General features: G+C 45.3%; 1 protein-coding gene across 1 annotated transcript in view; it reads right to left on the bottom strand.

Moving 5' to 3' along the window:
* CCDC162 (uncharacterized) overlaps positions 1–15,564 on the bottom strand; it is a gene marked incomplete at both ends in the record, with an annotated part of 52,955 nt that extends 37,391 nt beyond the window's left edge. Inside the window, 4 exons of the mRNA XM_060184822.1 lie at positions 326–447; positions 2,397–2,597; positions 10,957–11,084; positions 15,366–15,564. Coding sequence (XP_060040805.1) covers positions 326–447; positions 2,397–2,597; positions 10,957–11,084; positions 15,366–15,564 — 650 coding nt within the window. The remainder of the gene's footprint in view (positions 1–325; positions 448–2,396; positions 2,598–10,956; positions 11,085–15,365) is intronic.
* Between the last annotated feature and the right edge of the window lie 7,726 nt (positions 15,565–23,290).

Genomic DNA, 23,290 nt, shown 5'->3' with positions numbered 1-23,290 from the left:
AATGGAGAGAGGAGGGGAAGACAGAGAGGGGGAGAGAAAGACAGACACCTGCAGACCTGCTTCATTGCCTGTGAAGCGACCCCCCTGCAGGTGCGGAGCTGGGGGCTTGAACCGGGATCCTTATGCCGGTCCTTGTACTTTGCCACCTGCGCTTAACCCGCTGCGCTACCGCCCGACTCCCAGAAAGCTCTTCTTTTGTGGCTGTTATACTTACTACTCTCAAGTACTTGAGAGGTGATTAGGGGATTGTATTTAGGCTTAAGACCATGACTTTAATTTATCTAAAAGACTAAGTGCAAATTATCTGCTGACAACACCAACTTACAAGCTGTTGTTGATGGAAATAGGTTGCTTGTAAATTATGTTCAGTGGAAGCCCAAATGTATTGGTGTCATCTGTAAAGCCTTCTCGCCAGAGCCTCTGGACATACTCCCGCTGACATTCCATCTAGAAATGTAGCATAGAAGCTAAAATTAGAAAATCTGAACTTTCCCATAGAAGCGAGTTATGAGCCTTGGCACGAGAACACTGTTAGTCTGTCACATTGCTTCGTGATCTGACTCATTTTCCCTCAGACACAATTCTGTGGAGGCTCAGGTCTCCTCATCTGAGCCAAAGGCCAGCCAAAGAAAGTGAAGGCAGTAAGATCGATGTTAAGAGACACGAGCCAACTTCCTGTCAAATGGCCAAGCACATGGGAACCATTCTAACTAGGTGCAAAGTAAATGTATTGTGACACTTCTTCCTTGCTTCCTTCCTACCACTGCCCTTTCCCCCAGAGAAAACACTGTGGCCATTTGCTTCAGTGTAAATATTTGAATTCAGGAAAACAAAGACCATGTATGATTACAAATAATAAACATTTATTTATTTATTTATTTGTTTGCTTCCAGGGTTATTTTGGGGGCTCAGTGCTGGCACTATGTATCCACTGCTACTAGGGACCCATTCTTTCCACTTTATTGGCTAGGACAAAGAGAAATTGAGGGGAGAGAGAGAGAGAAAGATAGATACCTGCAGACCTGCTTCACCACTTGTGAAGCATCCCTGGAAGCTTAACCCTGGAAGCAAATAAATGAATAAATAGGCATGTGGGGAGCCCGGGGATCAAACCTGGGTCCTTGTGCTGAGTACTAGGTGTGTGTGGGCATAAACAAGTTTACCACCACCCAGCCCCAATAATAAACAATCTATTTAGTTCTTTTGCAAGTGCCACACTATTATCTGATAAAAACTGGTTATCTATCTGCAGATGGAGTTTATTTGCAAACTCCATGTAAAAACTGTTCCTATGCTTTCAGGTGTATATTCTGCCCTAATTTATGGACACATGTGAACATATGCCCTATCTCATGGGACCTGGTCTATATCTAGGCCTTGGAACTTTGTTAGGAAGTGAACCACCTGGAATGGAATTAGAGAATCCTATGAAAGGAAAGGTCTCACCTAATGAGGCTGAAGGGTTGACATTCCAGGCAAAAGTACACAACAGTCTGCAGTGAGTTAGTATGAAGTTCAAAATGAAACAGTGTCTACTTAGACTTAGATACCCTCCTCACCTATTTCCTATTATACTTCCCTCACTCACTCCCAAGCTAACCTTATCAAAGCAAGGACTGCAAAAGCTAAATAAGGGCAAGAGACTGGCATACTTTAATGATGACTCTTTAGTCACCATCAGGCCACCCCATCGCTGGGGCCCTAGTCAGGGAGTCCTGAGATTCCCAAACAGACAAGATGGGCCTAGACTTCGAATTAATCCCTCTCTCCATTGTTACCGGCCATCTCTATCAAGAACAATAAAATAGACCCCTTTGTGGGCCCCCATAGGACCTTGCCCTCAACTTGGATCAATAGTGGTAGAGAATGTTCCACCCTCCGAAGGGAGAATGGACAACATACTCTATGCTACACTGAGGAAGATGGGTCCTGATATTGGAACAGCTTGGAATGTTCCTACTCATGACCACAGAATGTGAGCTCAGATCTACAGGGATGCAGAGGTCACACAGGCTCCTAAGCTGAATATGGGCCCCAGATCACATCAAATCGATGGGGCTTACAGTCAACAATATTTATACACATTTCCCATATTAGGGAACTTCTCTCTTCCCTGATCCAACTTTCTTGTCCTTCTGCCAGCCATGACATCATCTCCCCAGACAATAACTTGGATCCACCTGCATATCAGATGTCAGGCTCAGGAAGAAGAAAAAAAAAACTGTCCCTATACAAGGAATCCCACAATGCAAATGATTCACAAAAAAACACATGCTACATGTGTTCTACCAAACCAGAGTCCAGACTCTTGATGAAAGGGGAAAGCAGTCTGCAGTTCTGGTTTGTGTTTATACCCTCTTTTCTCCTGCCATGATGTGAGACCCACCTGTACTCACCTGCCGGTTGAGGATGCCCTGCACCAGCTGCAGGTGAAGCTTCAGGCAGGTGCAGTCATCTTGATAGGCCTTGATGAAATATGAGTGGCTCAGGTCAAACCTTGGGCGTCGGTGCATGATGTCTGTGATCACTTGTGCTAAGGCAAACCTCTCCTCTGGGTCCAGTGTGTGCTGGTAGGCTTCAAAGTAACTGTCAAGAAGCTGCAATAAGGTTGAGAGTTCAGTAATGGTAGAGTTAGTCTGAGGGTCCAGGGAAGAGTCCAATGTGCTCTCAGCTTTGGGAAGTCCTGTCCACCAGCAGAGAGAGAGAGAGAGAGAGAGAGAGAGAGAGAGAGAGAGAGAGAGAGAAGAAGAAGAAGAAGAAGAAGAAGAAGAAGAAGAAGAAGAAGAAGAAGAGGAGGAGGAGGAGGAGGAGGAGGAGGAGGAGGAGGAGGAGGAGGAGGAGGGGGGGGGGAGAAGAGAGGAGGGTGGGAGGGGGGGGAAGAGAGGAGGATGGGAGGGGAGAGGAGAGGAGGAGGGGAGGGGAGGGGAGGGGAAGAGGAGGGGAGGGGAGGGAGAAGAAGAGAGGAAAGGGGAGGGGAGGAGAAGAGAGGAGAGGAGAGGAGAGGAGAGGGGAGGGGAGGGGAGGGGAGGGGAGGGGAGGGGAGGGGAGGGGAGGGAGGGAAGGGAAGGGAAGGGAAGGGAAGGGAAGGGAAGGGAAGGGAAGGGAAGGGAAGGGAAGGGAAGGGAAGGGAAGGGAAGGGAAGGGAAGGGAAGGGAAGGGAAGGGAAGGGAAGGGAAGGGAAGGGAAGGGAAGGGAAGGGAAGGGAAGGGAAGGGAAGAGAATTTAACCTCTGGGTACCTGTGTGGTGTGGGAAGCAGCATGGTAGGATTGAGGAGGGTTCAACACAACTAAGAAAGAAAAGGAAAGACAACTTGTTTGGAGACACTATCACAGTTCTGCAAAAGATTTTCAAGCCTGAGGCTCTAAGGTCCCAGGTTCACTCCATTGTACCACCATAAGCCCGAGCTGAGCAGTGAGTAGTGCTCTGGTCGGTTGCTCGGTCGGTCGGTCTCTTTAAAAGAATACTTGTTTTGCTTCTGTCCTCTCTTCTATTTTCAACAGATAAAAGGAGGAATTTATAAACTTAATAATATAATATCTACAAATCACATGTTCTGATGAGACAATGCCTTCCATAGTGCTTTAGCTTTATATTAATCCACACTCCAGCACCTCGCCCTCACTGTAGAGCAGCAGTGGTGGGGACGGTGCCACTCTCTGAAGGGAGGCTGGGTCAGCCTACTCTGCCACTCAGGGAAGACTGTCCGGAAATGAGTGCAGCCTAGAATGTTCCCGGCTGTGACCATGGAAGTGAGCTCAGATGACAGGGACTCAGCGGTTACACAGGCTCCTGCACTAAATAGGAATATATATGGGCCCTAAGCAGATGGATAGAATAAACAGTTAATGGTATTTATATAGTTTCCTCATGTTTGAGAGCTACTTTCTGCCCTACTCCAGCTTTCTAGCCCTATTCTCAGTTCTGACACCTTCTTCCCAGACCCTATTTTCAGTCCACCTGCATGATAGCTATCAGGCTCAGGCAAAAATTACTAATGTCATGGGCCCCTCGGAACATACCTAAAATAGACTTCCTAACTTTTCCCACATGAAGACCCCTCTTTACGTGTTCTAGTCCTACCTATGGGTTCCTGTTTATCAAACCATTTGTCCTGCTTTATAGCTGGGCTGTCTTTCAGCCACCAAGTTGTAGTAGCTACTATGGTGCCACTCTGACTTCCCTGGGCAGACAACCTCACCAATGTATCCTGGAACCTCACTTCTCCAGAGCCTGCCCCACTAGAGAAAGATAGAAACAGGCTGGGGGATATGGTTCAATCGACCTGCCAATATCCATGTCCAGTGGAGAAGCAATTACAGAAGCCAGACTTTTCCACCTTCTGCACCCCATAAAGAATTTTGGTCTGTACTCCCAGAGGGATAAAGACTAGGAGAACTTCCAGGAGGGGACAGGGCACGGAACTCTGGTGATGAGAACTGTATGGGATGGTACCCCTGCTATCTTATCATCTTCTTAATCATTATTAAATCACTAATAAAAAATTAATACATGGGAGTTGGGCAGTAGCGCAGTGGGTTAAGCGCACATGGTGCAAAGTGCAAAGGACTGGTGTAAGGATTCCAGTTCGAGCCCAGCTCCCCACCTGCAGGGGAGACGCTTCACAGGCAGTGAAGCAGGTCTGCAGGTGTCTATCTTTCTCTCCCCCTCTCTGTCTTCCTCTCCTCTCTCCATTTCTCTCTGTCCTATCCAACAATGATGACATCAATAGTAACTATAACAAAAAAAAACTACAAGGGCAACAAAATGGATAAATAAATATCAATACATATATATTCATCTACAAAATCGTTCTTCACAGACACATCCTGTCACCAGTTTGTGGTGGCAGTGGAGGCCAATTTAGAGGCACTGGGAGCTACAACTGTTAGGACAGCGGGACACTAAAAGCCTGGAGGGAGAGGTTGTCTCCTTATTTACTCTCCAGTTTTAGCAGCAAAATGTTAGAATTACCAGGCTCAAAGTAAGTCAAGTAGAGTCAGGAGTGCAGACAAAGAAAAGTTTAATATTGTAGCCAAAGGGGGTGGGGGAAAGGAGCCCCGGGCATGATGGAGAGCCCAGTCGGGGGCAGGGGGCTAGAATCCCGAAGCGGGACCTGCTGTTGTATATAGATTCCTGCTACTATGTCTGGCCTGGGAAGGGTCGTGACTGAGTCATAGGATTTATGATCTGTTTCTGGTTGGAGATGTCTGGTGCAGACAGGGGTAAGTGTTCCTGTGTGGGTGAAGGGTCTGTTTGTTCTCAGCACATTGCCTCCAGTCTGTTTTGATTGCCCGAGAAAGTAGGGGGTCAGGTCTCAGCATATTTCTTTCAACAATGACTGGCAATTATAATAATAATCTTTTTTTTTTGTGACTTAAAAATTTTTATTGCTTGGGCCTTGATGCTTGCACAATGAATCCACCACTCCTGGTGGGCATTTTTTTTTCTTCCTTCTTTTCTTTTTTTTTCTCTTTCTTTCTTTCTTTCTTTCTTTCTTTCTTTCTTTCTAGAAACATAGAGAGAGAGAAATTGAGAGGGTGGGGGAGACAGACAGGGAGAGAGACAGAGACACCTGCAGCCCTGTTTCACTGCTCTTGAAGCTTTCCCCCTGCATGTGGGGACCAGGGGCTTGAACTCCTCACTGCATGGTAATATGTATCCTCTACTGGCTGTGCCAGCCAACTCCCCAAGCTGTCATTTTAATTTAGAGCCTGGAAATTATATTAGAGTAGAAATCCCTTGCTACATGGTAGCATGTGTGTTCTACCAGCTATGCCACTGCTCTGCTCTAACCCACAAAAGGCAGAAACTTTGGCCCCTGTTGTCACAGAGGCCCAAACTTTGCCAAACCATGACACCAAGGGGGCTACAGTGTTCCCGGCAGCAGCAGTAGCTAGACCAATAGTGCGAGGTTTTGACTGGCAGGAAACAAAATTGAGCAGGAGAGGAGAAACAGAGAAGTGACTGGGAAGCTGCGGGTCTATGACAAGATTGTGGCCCAACCACATACACATGTGGCAGCACCTACCTGCTATGAAGACATGTTTTAGGCAATACTCTTGGGAATGGGAAAAATACCTTTGAGGATTGTATTTCTGATGAGTTGCGTAACAAGTTATATTAGTTTCTGTTTTGTGGAAAATGTAAAGCACTCTAATAACGTATTTTAATGTAGTTTCTTTTTTATATAATTATGATGCTGAATAAACGTGTCCATGTTTGAAGAGCCTGGTTCAAGTCCCCAGTTCCCACCTGTAGGGGGGAAGCTTCATAGAGTGGAGCAGTGCTGCAGTTTTCTCTCTGTCTCTGCATCTCTCTCTCTCTCTGCCTCCAGGGTTATTGCTGGGGCTCCGTGCTGGCGCTACTGCTCCTCGTGGCCTTTCTCCCTCCCTTTTTTCATTGGATAGACAGAGAGAAACTGAGAGGGGAGAAGAGACAGAGAGTGAAAGAGAAAGACACCTGCAGACCCGCTTTGCTGCTTATGAAGTGTTCCGGCTGCAGGCGGGCAGTGAGGGCTGGAACCCAGATCCTTGCACGGGTCCTAGAGCTTAGTATTCTGTGTGCTTAAGCAGGTGTGCCACCCACCACCTGACCCCCCTCTCTATCTCTCTTTGAAAGCTCAGGGCACTCCACAGATTCCACACTCTTGGGGGGAAATGAAGAAAGAAGCAGACTGATCTAAATTGCTATGTCCCATCCACAGAGTTCGGCTCTAGAATAAGATCCGTTTTCTAAAGCACCACTGACAAAGCAGAACCGCTGTAGCAACTATTGATGGAGGCAATAGAATGGCGGCCATCACTAAATAGCCTGGGGGTTGATCAGGAAACTATAATCACTCCTCTTTCATTCCAGACTAACTGGAATCTTCTGGGCTGAACTAGAGCAATCCCAGGAGCTGCTTGAGAGTATTAGCATTGCCTTGACCTGTTTGTGGACAGGGCCTCTATTGTCTGGTTATTTATCAGGGCAAGTTCTTAAGAGGTTTCTACTGGTGATTTCAAACCAGTTGCAGAGATAGTGAATTGCTGAGATTGGTGCTAAATTTGTATGTTTACTTTTCTTATTAATAGGCTTGTCTGTATTTGCAAATAAAAATGCAGGTCATCTAGTTAAATGTAACTTCCTAGTCATTCACATTTCTGATATTCATCTTAGCATAAATATGTCCCAGAGAGTGTAGTATTTTACCAGGCAGCTTTAGATGTTGAGAAGGGGAATATGATTCTCTTTATAAATTGGTAAGACATGTTCAAGCTTTGGCCTCAACCTTAGAGAGCTCTCAAATAGGTCTTTGCAAAGTTTTATTATGAATTATTTCTAATAGATATAAGGTCATGATCTTTCCTCTCCACTGGTTCTATTTATTATGTTTGTTCAATAGTTCATTTTCATTTAAATTCTGGGTTGGTATTTGTCTAAGAAATCTTCCTAGCCTGTCAAATGTCACCTTGTATGTGTCAAGGACCAACTCTTCAAAGGAAAAAAAAAAGTGGGCATCACATACTGGGGAAAAAAATGGGTAAATACCCAAAAATTAATCCTCTGAAACTTACCCTTGTGCTCTTTTAATCTCAAGCTTATTGATAGATTTAATTAAAAATTTTTTATTCTAAAATATATTGGAGGTCAAATAAAAGTGCAAAGTACAACTTGTTGCAGGGTCTGGGACAACACCTTTTCTTTTCAAAGGAATAACACAAGAAAATCTGTCATGCCCCAAGCACTGATTCCAGTTTCCCTGAAGCTATATCCTCCCGTGGCAATAGACAGACTTGGTAGATGGTGCATTGTTACTTTGGGGCCATTACAGCTTCTGCCCGTGTTTCCTAAAACTCTCTTAATCCACCTAAAGTCACACTAGCTCTAAATTTATGAGCCTTTCTACATAATATGGTTGTTTTGAGGACTGAAAATAGCTAAACCTCAATTCTATAGTGATTCCAATATAACGTCTAATAATCAGACAGCTGAGGGAACTTGGCAACGGAAGCAGCACAGGAAAACTATTGTATTGTAGACAAAAATGCAGTTTGCCCATTAAAAAGACATGGATTGGGAGCCGGGCGGTAGTGCAGCGGGTTAAGTGCATGTGGCGCAAAGTGCAAGGACCAGGGTAAGGATCCCGGTTCCAGCCCCTGACTCCCCACCTGCAGGCAGTGAAGCAGGTCTGCAGGTGTCTATCTTTCTCTCCCCCTGTTTTCCCCTCCTCTTTCCATTTCTTTCTGTCCTATCTAACAATGATGACATCAATAATAACTACAACAATAAAAAAACAAGGGCAACAAAAAAGAAAAAAAAAACAGGAATTTCTGACTCTGATAGCCATCCTTGTGGGTCGGGCAAGGATCCCAGCGTGAGCCCTCAGCTTCCCACCTGCAGGGAGGATGTTTCACAAATGGTGAAGCAGGTCTGCAGGTGTCCCTCTACCTCTCTCCCTGTCTGTCTTCCCCTCCCCTCTCAATTTCTCCCTGTCCTATCCAGTAAAAAATGGCCGGCAGGAGCAGTGGATTCATAGTGTAGGCACAGAGTCTCAGTGATAACAAAAAGAAAGAAGAGGAGGAGGAGCAGGATCAGGAGGAGGAGGAAGAGGAGGAGAGGAAGAAGATACTTGGCAGTTTTCACATGGAGGTTTGCTTCCATTGGGAATCTCAAGATAGAAAGGGGGCAATCTGTTAAACAACTGTTTCTATTAGAATAATTCTGTCTGTGTAGATCAAACCAATGGACAGCCCACTCCCTTAGCACAAGCCTAGGCCCAATGGTGGGGGAATGGGCTTATCTTCCAGTCCTCCCCGCCCTATTCTTATACTGCCACTGAATCCTGCCTGAAGCTTTCATTAGAGAACTAGAAAATACAGTGTGAGGAAGAGGTGAGTGAGAAGAGAGGAAAAGGTGGCTTTTTTTTTAATTTACTTTTTAATTTAATCTAATGACTTTGGATAGAGGCAGAGATACAGAGAGCGAAGACAGACAGACAGAGAGGGAAAGGGAATGAGAGACAGCGGCAGTACCTCTTGGCCACTTGTAAAGCCTCAGCCTTGCAGCTGGGGACTGGGGCTCAAACCTGGGTCTTTGAACATGGCAATGAGTTCACTCTGTTGGGTGCTCCACCTCCTGGCCCCAAAGGTGGCTGTTTCAACTCATGTCTGGATCAATGAATTTGTTGAAACGGGCGTTCTGTCTTAGTTACACTCACCACAGCCTTTCCCACTGTGACACTATGACTGACTCTCTTACTTACTCAGTTGATCTAAGTGAACTTCTCCTTGGCAGATGCAGGTGGTGAGAGCACACTTTCCAGAGGTCTCTTATCTCTTCATAAAGGTACAGTTTTCAACACTTAGTGCTTCTTGGCACCTTTTGAGTTCATTCAGTTGGCTTAAAAAAAATTAGGTGACCTACATCTCTGTGTCTGAGGGACAAGGCTGAGAGTAAGTGAAACGGTAGACCAGCTAGATCACTAGAAAAACAATTCAAAGCAAACATGCCTACTTCCCCACCCTCTTACCACATCCCAGTGCACTGTAGCCTGGCTTCCATCCACACTCTAAGAGAATCCCACGACGCTGGCAAACCTGACGACAGCCATGCTGCTTGGGCTTTCAGGAGCCATCTTTCCTGGTTCTTCACTGCATTCCAAATCGGAAATCACTTTCTCCTCGTGCAAATGCTTTTTGCTGGCTTTCACAAGATTCTCTCTCTCTCTCTCTCTCTCTCTCTCTCTCTCTCTCTCTCTCTCTCCCTCCCTCCCTCCTTCCCTCCCTCCCTCTCCCTCTCCCTCTCCCTCTCCCTCTCTGAATTTGCCTCCAGGGTTATCGCTGAGGCTCAGTGTCTGCACTACAAATCTATTGCTCCTGGTGGCCATTTTTTTCTTTTTGTTTGGTTTTGTTTTGTTGTTGTTGGATAGGACAGAGAAAACTGAGAGGAGGGGAAGAGAAAGATAGACACCTGCAGACCTTCTTCACTGCTTGCGAAGCCACCACCCTGCCCTGCAGGTGGGGAGCCAGGGCCTTGAACCTGGACCTTTGCACGCACTATGTGCACTTAACCCAGTATGCTGCCACCCTGCTCGCGCTTGCACGAGCTCCCCCCCACCACCACCCGGTCTCTATGGCTATTCCTTCTAGTTCCTCTCCGATTCTTCTTCTGTGAATGCCTTAATTATATTACATAGGGACCCATTTTATCTGTCTTGGCTTTTTCCAAGTAATTTTGGTTTATTTCTATGGTTCAGCTTTCTCATTTATACCAGATTCTGAGCTTCTAACCTCCAGTTTCAAAAAAAACACCTTGAAACTGTGTTTCAGCAAACCCTCCACCAATGCCTTGTGTCCTAGACCGAGTAGAGTATTATTTTATTTTCTAATCTACCTTCCCTTCCTGCGTTGTTTCACTAAGAACCTGCTCCCAGCCCTTGAGGAGGCCATTTTAATCCCACCCGTATTTTCTCATTCCAATAACCAGTTTTCTTTCTTTCTTTCTTAAAATTTCTTTATTGAGGAATTAATGTTTCACAGTTCGACAGTAAATCAATAACCAGTTTTCAGATCCTGCCACATTCACCTCTAAAAGATGCTCTGAAGTTTGTTTCTCCTTCCTAGTCACCAGGGGCTCAAACCCAGACCCTTGCATGGGTCCCTGTACCACCAAGTACTAGACACATTTCATATGTACTATGTAAAGTGTATACCACAAGTACACTAGATCATACAGCCTTTAGACAAACCACACCTGTAAGACAAAATAATACCCTTCAACTTTTTTTTTCTAACAGCAAAGAAAGTAAAATGTATTACTTGCATCCTAACAGTTAGCTGAGAAGACTTAAATGAAGTAATCACTCATTTTGTTGGGAGCTGCCTGACAAGATCTTCGGGGTCTTTTTAAAATAACAACAAGGCTGTGTAAGAAATGCTTAGAGATGTTTTGTTTCCTAGGCTAAAATCACTTACCCGGCATTTGCTTTCTAGAAGAGCTGCTTCCCAGGTCCACATGTCACACAGCACAGCCAATCTGTCCACACCTGCGTGGGCCCATCCCCAGACCTGGCCAGCATGTGACTCGCCACCCTCTCTGTGACCTGGGGGCAAAGGGAATGGAGGTGATTAGAGACAGTAATTCCACTTATTTATATATTTGTTTGTTTGTTTATTGCCTCCAGAGTTATTGCTGGGGCTCGGTACTGGCACTACAAATCCACTGCCCCTGGTGGTCATTTTTTCCTTTTTATTGGACAGGACAGAGAGAAACTGAGAGAGGAGGTGATAGAGAGGAAGAGAGAAAGACAGATACCTGCAGACTTGCTCATGAAGTATCCTCCCTGTAGGTGGAGTGGGGCCTCAACCCCGAATCCTTGTACATGGTGATATGTGCACTTAACCAGGTGCACCACCGCTGGCCCTGAGGAGACAGTACTCTTCAAGAAGATGTTACTATTAGAAATGCTACCTAGTGGGAGTTGGCGGCAGCACAGCGGGTTAAGCGTATGTGGCGCAAAGAGCAAGGACCGACATAAGGATTCCGGTTCAAGCCCCCGGCTCCCCACCTGCAGCAGGGGAGTCACTTCACAGGCGGTGAAGCAGGTCTGCAGGTGTCTGTCTTTCTCTCCCCCTCTGTCTTCCCCTCCTCTCTCCATTTCTCTCTGTCTTAACAACGACGACATCAACATCAATAGTAACTACAACAATAGAAATGTTACAACAAGGGCAACAAAAGTGGAAAAATAAATATAAATATTTAAAAAAAAAAAGAAAGAAATGCTACCCAGTGAGGTTGGGCTGTGGCACACCCTGCAGAGCACACACCTCACTCACCAGGCAACAGGAGCCTGGGTGCAAGTGCCTGGCCCCTAGCTGCAGAGAGGAAGCTTCACAAGAAGTGAAACAAAGCTACAGGAGTCTTTCTTTCCCTGCCTCTCTCTCTCTCTCTCTTTTGCCAGAGTAGCAAGGCTAACCTCTGGCTTCTGGTGGGACTGACTGGGGCTTGAACCTGGAACATTTGGTGCCTCACGCATGATGTCTTTCTGCATATACACTATGTTTATGTAACCAGTCTCCTCTCTCTTCTTTAATTTTTTATTACTATCTTTATTTATTTATTGGACACAGACAGTCAGAAATCGAGAGGGAAGGGGGAGATAGTAGAGGGAGAGAGACCGAGAGACACCTGCAGTCCTGCTTCACCGCTCACAAAGCTTTCCTTCTGCAGGTGGGGACGGGGCTCCAACTCAGGTCCCTGTACATTGTAACATGTGCACTCAACCAGGTGCACCATGATCCACTCCCTTCACTCTCCTTCTCTCTCTCTCTCTCTCTCTCTCTCTCAAAAGGAGCTGTTATACAGGCATTATTCCAGTGATAAGCCTGGTGGCAACTTAAAAAAAAATGCAATGGTAGAAATATCAGCTGCATCTCATGAACAAAAACATTAAGTCACCACTGGGATTCCCAACAATCAGCCAAAGTTCTGGGCAAAGACTAGATGCCAAGAGTCTTTGTTTTCAATTTTTAATTCTAGCTTTAAAGACCAAGTTTCAGGGATATAACCAAAATTCAGTTACCAACATCTTTAACAAAATGTTCTCAAAACCTGTAATTTAGATGGAAATCATATATTTCTTCTTTCAAAACAGATCCCTAGTTGTTTTTTTTTAGTATTTTTTTAATAACAAACCTGGCTTAACGAGAGCCTGGCTTGCTCACTAGCCAAGTTAAACTTTTAAGAGAAGTTTCTAAAATAGTCCTTAGTTATGTTAATAATTTAAGCAAGAAGAGCGATCACTGTCACTATTCAGCTCAGAGATGCTCTCATTAGATCAGTGTAGGTTTCCAGTATCAGCATTACTATAGCTTACAAATTTTAAGTGATCTATTGAAAAATAAAACAGTAAAAACTAATTGGTATTCAAGTATTAAAGTTTGAGATTAAAAATTTGTCAAGTGTGTGATAGGTCCTTGATTAAAGAAAGATTCTGATTAGGAATTTCTCTCTCTCTCTGCCTCCAGGTTTATCACTGGGGTTCAGTGCTGACACTATGAATCCACTGCTCCTGGAGGCCTTTTTTTTTTTCCATTTTATTGAATAGAACAGAAAGAAATTGAGAGAGGAGGGTAAGACAGAGAGGGAGAGAGAAAGACACCTGCAGACCTGCTTTGCTGCTTGTGAAGCTTCCCCCATAGGTGGGGGGCCAGGGCTTGAACCTGGATCCTTGCATGGGCCTTGTGCTTGGTACTATGTGTGCTTAACCAGGTGCACCGCTGATGAGGGGTTTCTCTAGCAGAGGTTGGGAGATCATTTCCCAATGGATGACTGTACACTTAGTAGCTTCATTGAAAGAAACTCCCCCGACTAAATGAGGACTGGTGAATGTTTAAATAAATTCAATTTTTTAGCACCTGGGAATAGCGACATGGTAACATGATGACAAAACTGAGGGTCCAGATGGTGGTGCACCTGGTTAAGTACACACATCGCAGTGCGCAATGGCCTAGGTTCAAGCCCCTGGTCCCCATCTGCAGGGGGAAAGCGTCAAGAGCGTTGTAATAGGTCTGCAGATGTCTCTCTATCTCTTTCACTCTCCATCTCAATTTCTCTGTCTCTATCCAATAATAAAATAAATAAAAATATTTTTTTAAAAAAAACTGATGCATCAGTCTGTGGAATAACCAAAGAAAAAAAAATGGCCAGACCACCCTGAACACACCCGATCTCGGAAGCTAAGTGGGGTTGGCGTAACCAAGAAAGATCAAAGTTAGCTGAGCCTAAATGCCCTGGCACACTGGCTGCCACCTCTGTGTGTCATGATCCACGTCCCAGTGTCTGTGGCAAGGAGGACAGGGAGTTCAATCTACTGTTCAACTAAGTCGGTGATCGAAAAGGCTATTTGTAAAACATCCTTCAAGCTTTGTGCTATGGCGATATGAAATGAATTCAGTAAAGTCTATATATATTACACCACATCACTAATCCTTGCTGGATATTCCCTTGTGCTATTTTAATGTGTCTAGAAATTGGAAGCTCTTTCCAAATGCAATGTTAATGTTGTTGTATTATCCCAAAAGGAATAGTCTTCCCTCAGCTGTCCCTAAAATTAGAGAAATCTAAGTGTTGCTGCAGGGCAGTGAGAATCTGCATTCTGGGCTATCTGATTACTCTGAGAAATGGTTTCTCCTTTAGGGGCTTGTCTAGCATTTTCTTCTTGGACCTTTTTGCATCCTGGAGCCTTTCCATTAGGAATCCAGGGATGCCTTTGCTTCAGACTGCAGTTCCAGGTCAGGTCAAGCACCTTGTCCCTTGCCAAAAAAAAAAAAAAAAAAAAGAAAGAAAGAAAGAAAGAAAAAAGCAAGAAAGAAAGAAAAAGAAAAAGGAAAAGAAAAGGAAAACACCTCATCAGTTTCACTTGCTTACTTGTTTCTCTGAGGATGCTTCTGGGCTATGCAGAAAAGCTACAGCGCAACCAGCCTGAACTAAGAACTGTGACCCAGCCATGCAGGAGTGATCATAGTTTCCCATGGAAGAGGGACTTCAGCAGAGAACAGAACTATGGTTTTTGTTCATTGTTGTTGTAGTTATTGTTGTTATTGATATCATTGTTGTTAGATAGGATAGAGAGAAATGGAGAGAGAGGGGGAAGACGGGGAGAGAAAGACACCTGCAGACCTGCTTCACCACCTGTGAGGCGACGCCCCTGCAGGTGGGGAGCCGGGGGCTCCAACCAGGATCATTACGCCCGTCCCTGCGCTTTGCGCCACGTGCACTTAACCCGCTGTGCTACCGCCCGACTCCTGAACCACATCTTTTCTAAAATGGGTGTGAGTCGGGATGGCATATCCACCTACTGAGTTCTCAGCTACATACACACACATACAGACACACACACACACACACAGACACACACAGACACAGAGACACACACAGACACACACAGACACACACAGACACACACAGACACACACACAGACACACACACAGACACACACAGACACACACACACAGAGAGACACACAGACACACAGACACACACAGAGACACAGACAGACACAGACACACACACAGACACACAGAGACACACACAGACACACACACACACACACAGAGACACAGACACACACAGACACACACAGAGACACACACAGACACACAGACACACACAGAGACACAGACAGACACAGACACACAGACACACACAGAGACACACACAGACACACACACACAGACACACACAGAGACACACAGAGACACACACACAGAGACACACACACACACACACACTGGAGCGGGAGATGTTAAGTGTAGTCCTGAGTGCTTTCTGTTTGCTTGGCTGCTTGGTGTATTTATTTCTTTTTTAAAGCTGACTTCCGACCTCTTTCCTTTTCGATGTAATGGCTGGCCACCAGCAGCAGCTCCACCTCCAGTCGCTTCAGATCACTCAGCGCTTTGTCATACATGACATGGACTCCGAGCTGGTCCCGGGTGTGGATGCAGCCAGCCTCTGTGCTGTAGTAGTCGTAGTCATCCTGGTTCTCCAAATCCGAGAACTCCATGAACTGAGCACTGTGAACCTAGTGCAAGAAGGCCAAACCCTGAAGTTACCGGAAAGGGAGTGGTACAGTTTGCAACCGAAATGGACCGAACAGTAGGCTGCCTCTCCCACACAGTGGGCTGTCAGCCTGGAGCTGTCAACATTCTTGACTAGAAAAAGCTGTACATAGAAGAAAAAAAAGGGGGGGAGGGAGGGATTAGCTAAGAAGGTTGGCAGGAAGTGGTCATTTCTGAGACACAGAACTAACTGACCAAGATTTGCTTTTCTGATTAACTTAGGCTTAAAGGCAAGTGGTAGAGCTAAGAGTTAAAAGTGGCCTCGAAATCAGAGTGCCTGTGATCAGTGCTCGCTCAGCTGAGCTCTCATTTTGCTGCAGTCATTCAGTTACTTATGCTGACTTAACCTCCCTTTCCTCATCTGTCATAAGGGGACGTTGGAGACAGCACCAGAGCTTTGAGGAGTCTGCAAAAATACACATGTGAGACTGTAAAGATCTGCTATTTTAGGATTGATTTTCATTTGTTTTATTGCCACTAGGGTTACAGCTGGTGCTCAGGGCTGATGGTTCCACCACTCCTGGTGGCCATTTTTTCCCATTCCCTTTCCTTCCCTTCCCATTCCTTCTCTCCTCTCCTCTTCTCTTCTCTTCTCTCCTCTCCTCTCCTCTCCTCTCCTCTCCTCTCCTCTCCTCTCCTCTCCTCTCTTCTCTTCTTTCCCCTTCCCATTCTTTCTCTTCCCTTCCCTTCCCCCCTCCTTTCTTTCCTTCTTTCTCTTTCTTTTATTTGATAAGACAGACATAAACTGAGAAAGGTGGCATATTCCACCAAAGTGCAGGACTCTGGGGGAGTGGGGGAGGAGGGTTCAGGTCCTGGAGCATGATGGGGAGGAGGACCTGGGAGGGTTAGAGTGTTATGTGGAAAACTGAGAAATGTTACACATGGAGCAACTATTGCATTTTACTATATCAACTATAAACCATTAATCTCCCCAATAAAGAAAAAATCAAATTGAGAGGGGGTAGATAGGGAGGGAGAGAGAAACAGAGACACCTACAACACTGCTCCGCCACTGGTGAAGCTTCCTTCCTGCAAGTGGAGGGCCAGGGGCTTGAACCTGGCTCTCTGAGCACAGTGATGTGTGTGCTCAACCAGGTGTACCACTGCCAGGCCTTAGGTTTTTGTTTAATCTTACGAATATTAAAAAAAAATGCATTGACCTTTTCTCATATCTCAATAAACGCTGGAGTGAATAACATCCTCCCCCAATTTTATGTCTGGCTGCACCTGTGACTGAAAAGTTGTTTGGAAATAGAGCATTTATTGATGGAGTCAAATGAAGTTGTGGTCATGCTGGACGAAGGAAGGTTCTCACCCAGCGATTAATATTCCTTTGAAAGAAGAAGATTCGGAGACAAGTACACAAGGGAGAAGGTCACATGAAGACAGAGACAGAAACAAGTGATATGGCTCTAAGCCAAGGATTGCTGACAACTCCCAGAAGCTAAAGGAGGCCAAGAAATACCATCCCAGGGAGCCTTAAAAGAGAGAGAGAGAGCAAGAGAGAGAGCATTTGGCTCCTGCTGACACTTTGATTTTCAACTTGTGGTCTCCAGAGCTGTGAGGAAATACATTTCTCTCCCAGTTATTCGGGTTGCCTTGTTAAGGCAGCCTTCAAAAACCAATGTAAGGGTGGGGGTAGATAGCACAATGGTTATACAGAGACTCTCATACCTGAGGCTCCAAAGTTCCAGATTCAAACCCCATCCCTCCACCTCCACCATAGAACAGACCTCAGTAGTGCTCTGGTAAAAACAAACAAAAAAATATAAAGCAAGTGATCTGAGTATTTCAATTATTTTATTTATTTTTTTTAACAGAGCACTGCTCAGCTCTGGCTTATGGTGGTACAGGGGATTGAACCTGGGAGTTTGGAGCCTCAGGCGTGAATGTCTCTTTGCATAACCATTATGCTATTTACCCCACCCTAATATTACAGATTTAGATGACTAAGGACCTGTTGCTTCCTGGGAGTCATTAGTCTAATAGTAATTCTCCTAACTTTTTCTAAAAAGTAATTCTCCTAAGTTTAAACCTCCTCTTCCCTGTTTGTGTTTTGCTACCAGGGCTACAGCTGAGGCTCTATACTGACCAAACCACACCATGTCCATTGGCCATTTTTTCCTTCCTAGGAGGTGAGAGATAAAGAAGGAGATAGAGGCAGAGAGAGAAGAGACGCCACAGTGCCACCCCACTACTATCTCTGGCAGGCATTTCCCTGTGGTGATCCAGCACTTGAATCTGGGGCTTCTGTACAGGGCAATATGCACATTCTATGGGTGGGCCACCTGCCAGCCTAACCTTCACCTTTATTTATTTATTTATTTATTTATTTGAAGGATAGGAGAAGAAGAAAGAGCCAGGTATTTTGGTGCATGTGCTGCTGGGAATTGAACTTGAGACCTCATGCTTGAGAGTCCAGTGCTTTAGCCACTCTGCCATCTCCCAGACCGCAACCTTCACCCTTCTTAAGCCTCTGAATTCACTCCCCGTCTGCTCAGTCTCCACCGCCACTCACTTCTCTCACGTGTAAATTCAGACTCACACTGCTCCACCCTGCCTCCCCGACTCACTGTGCGGGAGGGGGCGACGGGCTTGTACTCTCTGAGGCCACCCAACCCCCTCCTTTAGAGCCATTCTCTTCCACCTCTAAGCCTTCCCAGCCCTTATCTCAACCAGATAATCCCCAATTGCCATTGAAATATAGACAGGTCCCCCTCATTTTAACACACCCCCTCCAAACACACATAAGCTCGCGCGCGCGCACGCGCACACACACACACACACACACACACACACACAGATGTGTGCACACGCACACACACACCAGGTTCCACCTTACGTCCTTCTCCCAAGATGTTCTCCAACCTCCCAAGGTATTTCCTGTACTCAGCTGCCTCCATCTCCTCACCTCCCATTGGGCTCTATCCCCCATTGGGCTCCTGTCTCCATCAAACCACCAGATGGAACTTTTCTCCGAGACCAGCAGCAAGCCTGGTCACAGCAGCTGACTTGCTTCCGTCATGTTACGTAATCTCTCACCAGCACCTGACAATTCAGCACTCCTTGCTTCTGCTTTGTGATTCCACCTCTCTCATCTTCTGGAACTCACCCATTTTCTCATTCATCTTTCTCTCACTAATTCTCTCTCTCTCTCTCTCCCAAGCCATATTTATTTTATTTGTGACAATAGTGGTTTTTTTTTTTTTTTTGTAACAAGGTTGTATGATTACACTTCTACATTGCACCCACCAGCTCTCACCAACTTTCCAGCCACTTGCTTGAGCTTTTTACTTCACTCTTGATAGAGGTCAGGTCCCAGTGCTAGAACCTCATCTTTCCTCCCATCCTGCTCCTTTATGAGCTAGTACTTGTTCATCCTGATGCCCCTGAGCAGACGACCCCACCACTGTGTCCTGGGACCCCCCTCCCCAGAGCCCTGCCCCACCAGGGAAAGATAGAAACAGGCCGGGGGTCTGGATCCACCTGCCAACGCCCATGTCCAGCAGAGAAGCAGTTACAGAAGCCAGAACTCCCACCTTTTGCAACCCATAAAGATCTTTGGTCCATACTCCCAGAGGGGGAGAAGTGACAGGGAAGATGACTAGATGTCTCTGAGCAAGAAAAGGAAAAAGAGAGGGACATTTGGATGTAGTAATAGGTACTTGTATGCCGTGGAAAGGAAGAGAAGACAGGGGCTTGGGGGGGGGGGAATGGGCAAATATATACAAATATAGACACATAGTTGTAGAAATAATAGTCAGCCCATATCAGCAACTGTAGGAGAAATGCTGTAGCTTCCAACGGAGGGAATGGGGATTCAGAACTCTGGTGGGACCAGTATGGAGTTGTACCCCTGTTGTCTTGTGATTTTGTAGATCAGTATTAAATTACTAATAATTTTTTTTTTTTTAAAAAAAGAGAGAGTCTGAAGTGAAGCATGTTGAGGTGGCAATCATTGCATTGATTAGGTTGTCACTTCAGACTGTGTCCAGAGACTTCACATGTGGAATGACAACCCTTCAGCTTCATTAATCGGGTGAGACCTTTCCTTTCATAGTATACTCTAATTCCATCTCAGGTGGTTCACTTTCCAACAAAGTCCCAAAACCTAGATATACACCAGTTTCTGTGAGAGAGAGCATATGTTCACACATATCCATAAACTACTGCAAAATATATACCTGAAAGCAGAAGTACACTAGAGTTTGCAGTGAGTACCCCCCTAACACTTCCTCTCCACTATTCCAAGCTTTGGGTCCATGATTGCTCAACAATTTGTTTGGCTTTGTATGTTAAGTCTCTTTTCAGTCACCAGGTCCCAGATGTCATCAGGATGCCGACCAGGCTTCCCTGGACTGAAGACCCCACCGATGTGTCCTGGACCTCTGCTTCCCCAGAGACCCACCCTACTAGGGAAAGAGAGAGGCAGACTGGGAGTATGTACCAACCAGTCAACACCCATGTTCAGCGGGGAAGCAATTACAGAAGCCAGACCTTCCACCTTCTGCAACCCACAATGACCCTGGGTCCATGCTCCCAGAGGGATAGAGAATGGGAAAGCTATCAGGGGAGGGAGTAGGATATGGAGATTGGGTGGTGGGAATTGTGTGGAGTTGTACCCCTCCTACCCTATGGTTTTGTTAATTAATCCTTTCTTAAAAAAAAAAAAAGAGAGAGAGAGTGCATGATTATAGCCAAGATAAGCATCTGTAGACAATTTGTTCCCCAATTTATATCTTCAATCCAGACCTTTGAGAACTTCTGTTTGGCATCTACTCCTAGGTGTCTCAAAGAGCCCTCAAATTTAACAAGATCCACACATTTAGTCTGTCCCCAGCTGCTTCGTCTTAGTAAATAGCTCTGTCCCCTAACCACTTCCACTGGCATGAGTCATCCCCAAGGCCTTTTTCTGTCTTACCCTACATTTTCAGTCTACCACTGAGTCCTATTGATTTCACTTCCTATCTTTCAAATTCAATAGCTTCTTTTTATCTCTGCTACCTACCTCCCTGGTCCAAGCTGTTGTTATCTTTTCCCAGGGATATCTAGGGATTCTGAAATTGGTTTAATGTCTCTTTATTTATTTTCAACCTGAGACACACACACACACACACAGAGAGATAGGAATTCCACTGTTGACGGAGCTTGTGCCTTACATAGCGCTCCCATGCCATGTCAGGGCTTGAACCCAGGTCCTTGATCATGTTGGAGTGTGCACTCCATGGAGTCAGCTATCTCCTAGCTCCCGACCTAATCTCTTAATTGGCCTATTAATATCTCAATTTATCTAGGTTTCCCTTCCCACCATTGACTCACTGCAGACAAAAGGTTTCTTAAGAACAGTAGTTTTAATGTTATCACTCCTCTTCTCTTTTAATACCCCCCCATGGATTTCCCAGTGTTCACAGAATAAAGTAAAACTACTTAGAAGGTTTGCTGTATTGCAGCAAAGTAAAGGACTCTGGGGTGAGAGAGAGGGTTCAGGTCTTAGAACATGATGATGGAAAAGGACCTAGGTGGGGGGTTAGAGTGTTATGTGGAAAACTGAGAAATGTTACACATGTACCAACTACTGTATTTTACTATCGACTGCAAGCCATTAATTCTCCCAATAAGGAAAACAAACAAGCAAAACCCCTTAGGAGGACCTAGATGGTCTGTTCCCTCACATTCTTTCTCCAGGGGTTCTCAATTAAATGTAATTTGCAGTCCCCACCTCAGGGTACCTGGTCTTGTCCGGAAGCATTTTTTGTTGTCACAGCTTGGCATCCAGCGGTTAGAAACCAGGGCGCCAGCTAAATATTCTGTAATGCCCAAGTCTTTTGAAACAGAGAATGGGCTGAACAACCATGGTCTATCCTGACCCAGGAGGTTGTAAAGCTGGCAATCTGACTTCCAAGTGAGAGGTCCTGAGTTCAATCCCTGGCATCCTATATGACAGAAAGATGCTTTGTTTTTTCTCTCTGTGTGTTTCCTGTAAATAAACAGATCTCCCCAAAGAAAAAGAAAACAGGATGCAGGCTCTAGCTTCATTCTGCATCACATTCCACCTCTGTTCCTGTGTTCTAGTCATGATTGCCACTTGGTACCATGTAGGACCAGCCTCCTTCTGACCACAGGTCCTTTGTGTAGGCTGCCCTCTCCCTATGAGAGTCCTCCCGCCTCTCCTAGCATCTTAGAGGCCTCTTAACCTTCCAATCTTAACTCAGAAGTCCTTTCACAGGGAACTCCCTCTGGCCTCCCCAGACCATCAGCTTCTCTCCTGTAGGTAGGTTGCTTTGCTTTTGAGCTGTTCTTTTGACATAACACTTTTGATACAAATTTTAGGCTTCTAGGCACTATAGGCAACACTTCTATGAATATATCATCTATTTCTAAATCCTTGTTGCATGAATTTCAAATAATAGTCAATCTAGTGATGTTTCAAAGTTTGTTGGATGAATAACTTTAGCCACTAGCTGTAGACATTTGAGTCTTTTAGGGGGGAAAACGAATGAAAAAAACAATCATTTCTATTCACTGCCTCACCTGCAGAGCAGTGTCATTATTGTTTTGCTTTGTAAACTCAAACGTTTTTTATTGTCCAGTGAACATTTCTTCCTCATCAGTCTGTGCTTAAAGACCCCTAGACTCTATCCAGTCAGTAATGGCTTGTGAACCCTGTGGAACTGGAGTCCAGCGTGGGTAACGGGGGCTGTGCCTGACACCATCTGCCTCCATCAGCCCACGTGGAAAATGAATCCCAGGGATGTGGGAACCGTCTCTCAGTCTGCGGGCATGTCCTCCCCCTGCTTCTAGTTTGGACTCAAGTCCCAACATATTCCTCCCTCCCCACATTAGTTTTCATGATCTGCTAGCTTGCCCTGTGTCTAATTCATTGAGATGGACAAAAGTTAAACACAAGCTAAGGCAGAAGCAGGGCAAGTTTGATCCGATTGGAGGAAATGAGTCAACTGGCAGTGTAGCACTAGGATGGAGCCTTCTGCCTCCATCCTCAAAAAAAGAAAAAAAAGGAGGGGGCGGGGGTGGCAGGGGAGCACAGTGTTTTGTCATGCTAGTTGTTCTACATTTGGAACAACATGATAAACTTTACAAAGCACTTTCATGTACAACGGCCTTTTTTTTTTTTTTCGGTGATCTCACAATCATGCAATGGGAAGAAAGTCTTTTGTCTAACAAGCACTTATGAAATACCTACAAGGTGACTATATATATATATATATGGCATACCAACATTTACAAGTATGAGGAAGGTCTCAGTAGAGCCCCAGTGACAGGAAACCAGCACGGAAAGGTTGAGCTCCCACGTGACTAGAAATGGCGTGGAGAAGTCGCTCCCTAAAGGCAGTTTCTTTTGTTGGTATGCCACTTCCTTCAGGTGCTTTTAGATAAGAGATCATAACTTGAGGTAGCCGACCATTAGGCTAATGATACTTGCAGGAGTACTGATCTTGATCTTTGCCCGTATACACAGATGTTGAAACTTCTGATCTTTTGTTAAAGAAAAGCTTCACTTTAAAAAATGTAATTCTAAAGTCCCAAAACCTAGAAATAGACCAGGTCCCCTGAGATAGAGCCTATGTTCACACGTATCCATAAACCAGGGCAAAATATATACCTGAAAGCAAAAGTATACAATAGTCTGCAGTGAGTACCCCCCAACACTTCAACTGCACTATTCCAGCC

This window comes from Erinaceus europaeus, unplaced genomic scaffold, assembly GCF_950295315.1.
Source record: "Erinaceus europaeus unplaced genomic scaffold, mEriEur2.1 scaffold_780, whole genome shotgun sequence".
In the NCBI taxonomy this organism is placed as follows: Eukaryota; Metazoa; Chordata; class Mammalia; order Eulipotyphla; family Erinaceidae; genus Erinaceus; species Erinaceus europaeus.
Note: the sequence above shows the minus strand (reverse complement) of the source record. Positions and strands in the feature narration are given on the sequence as shown.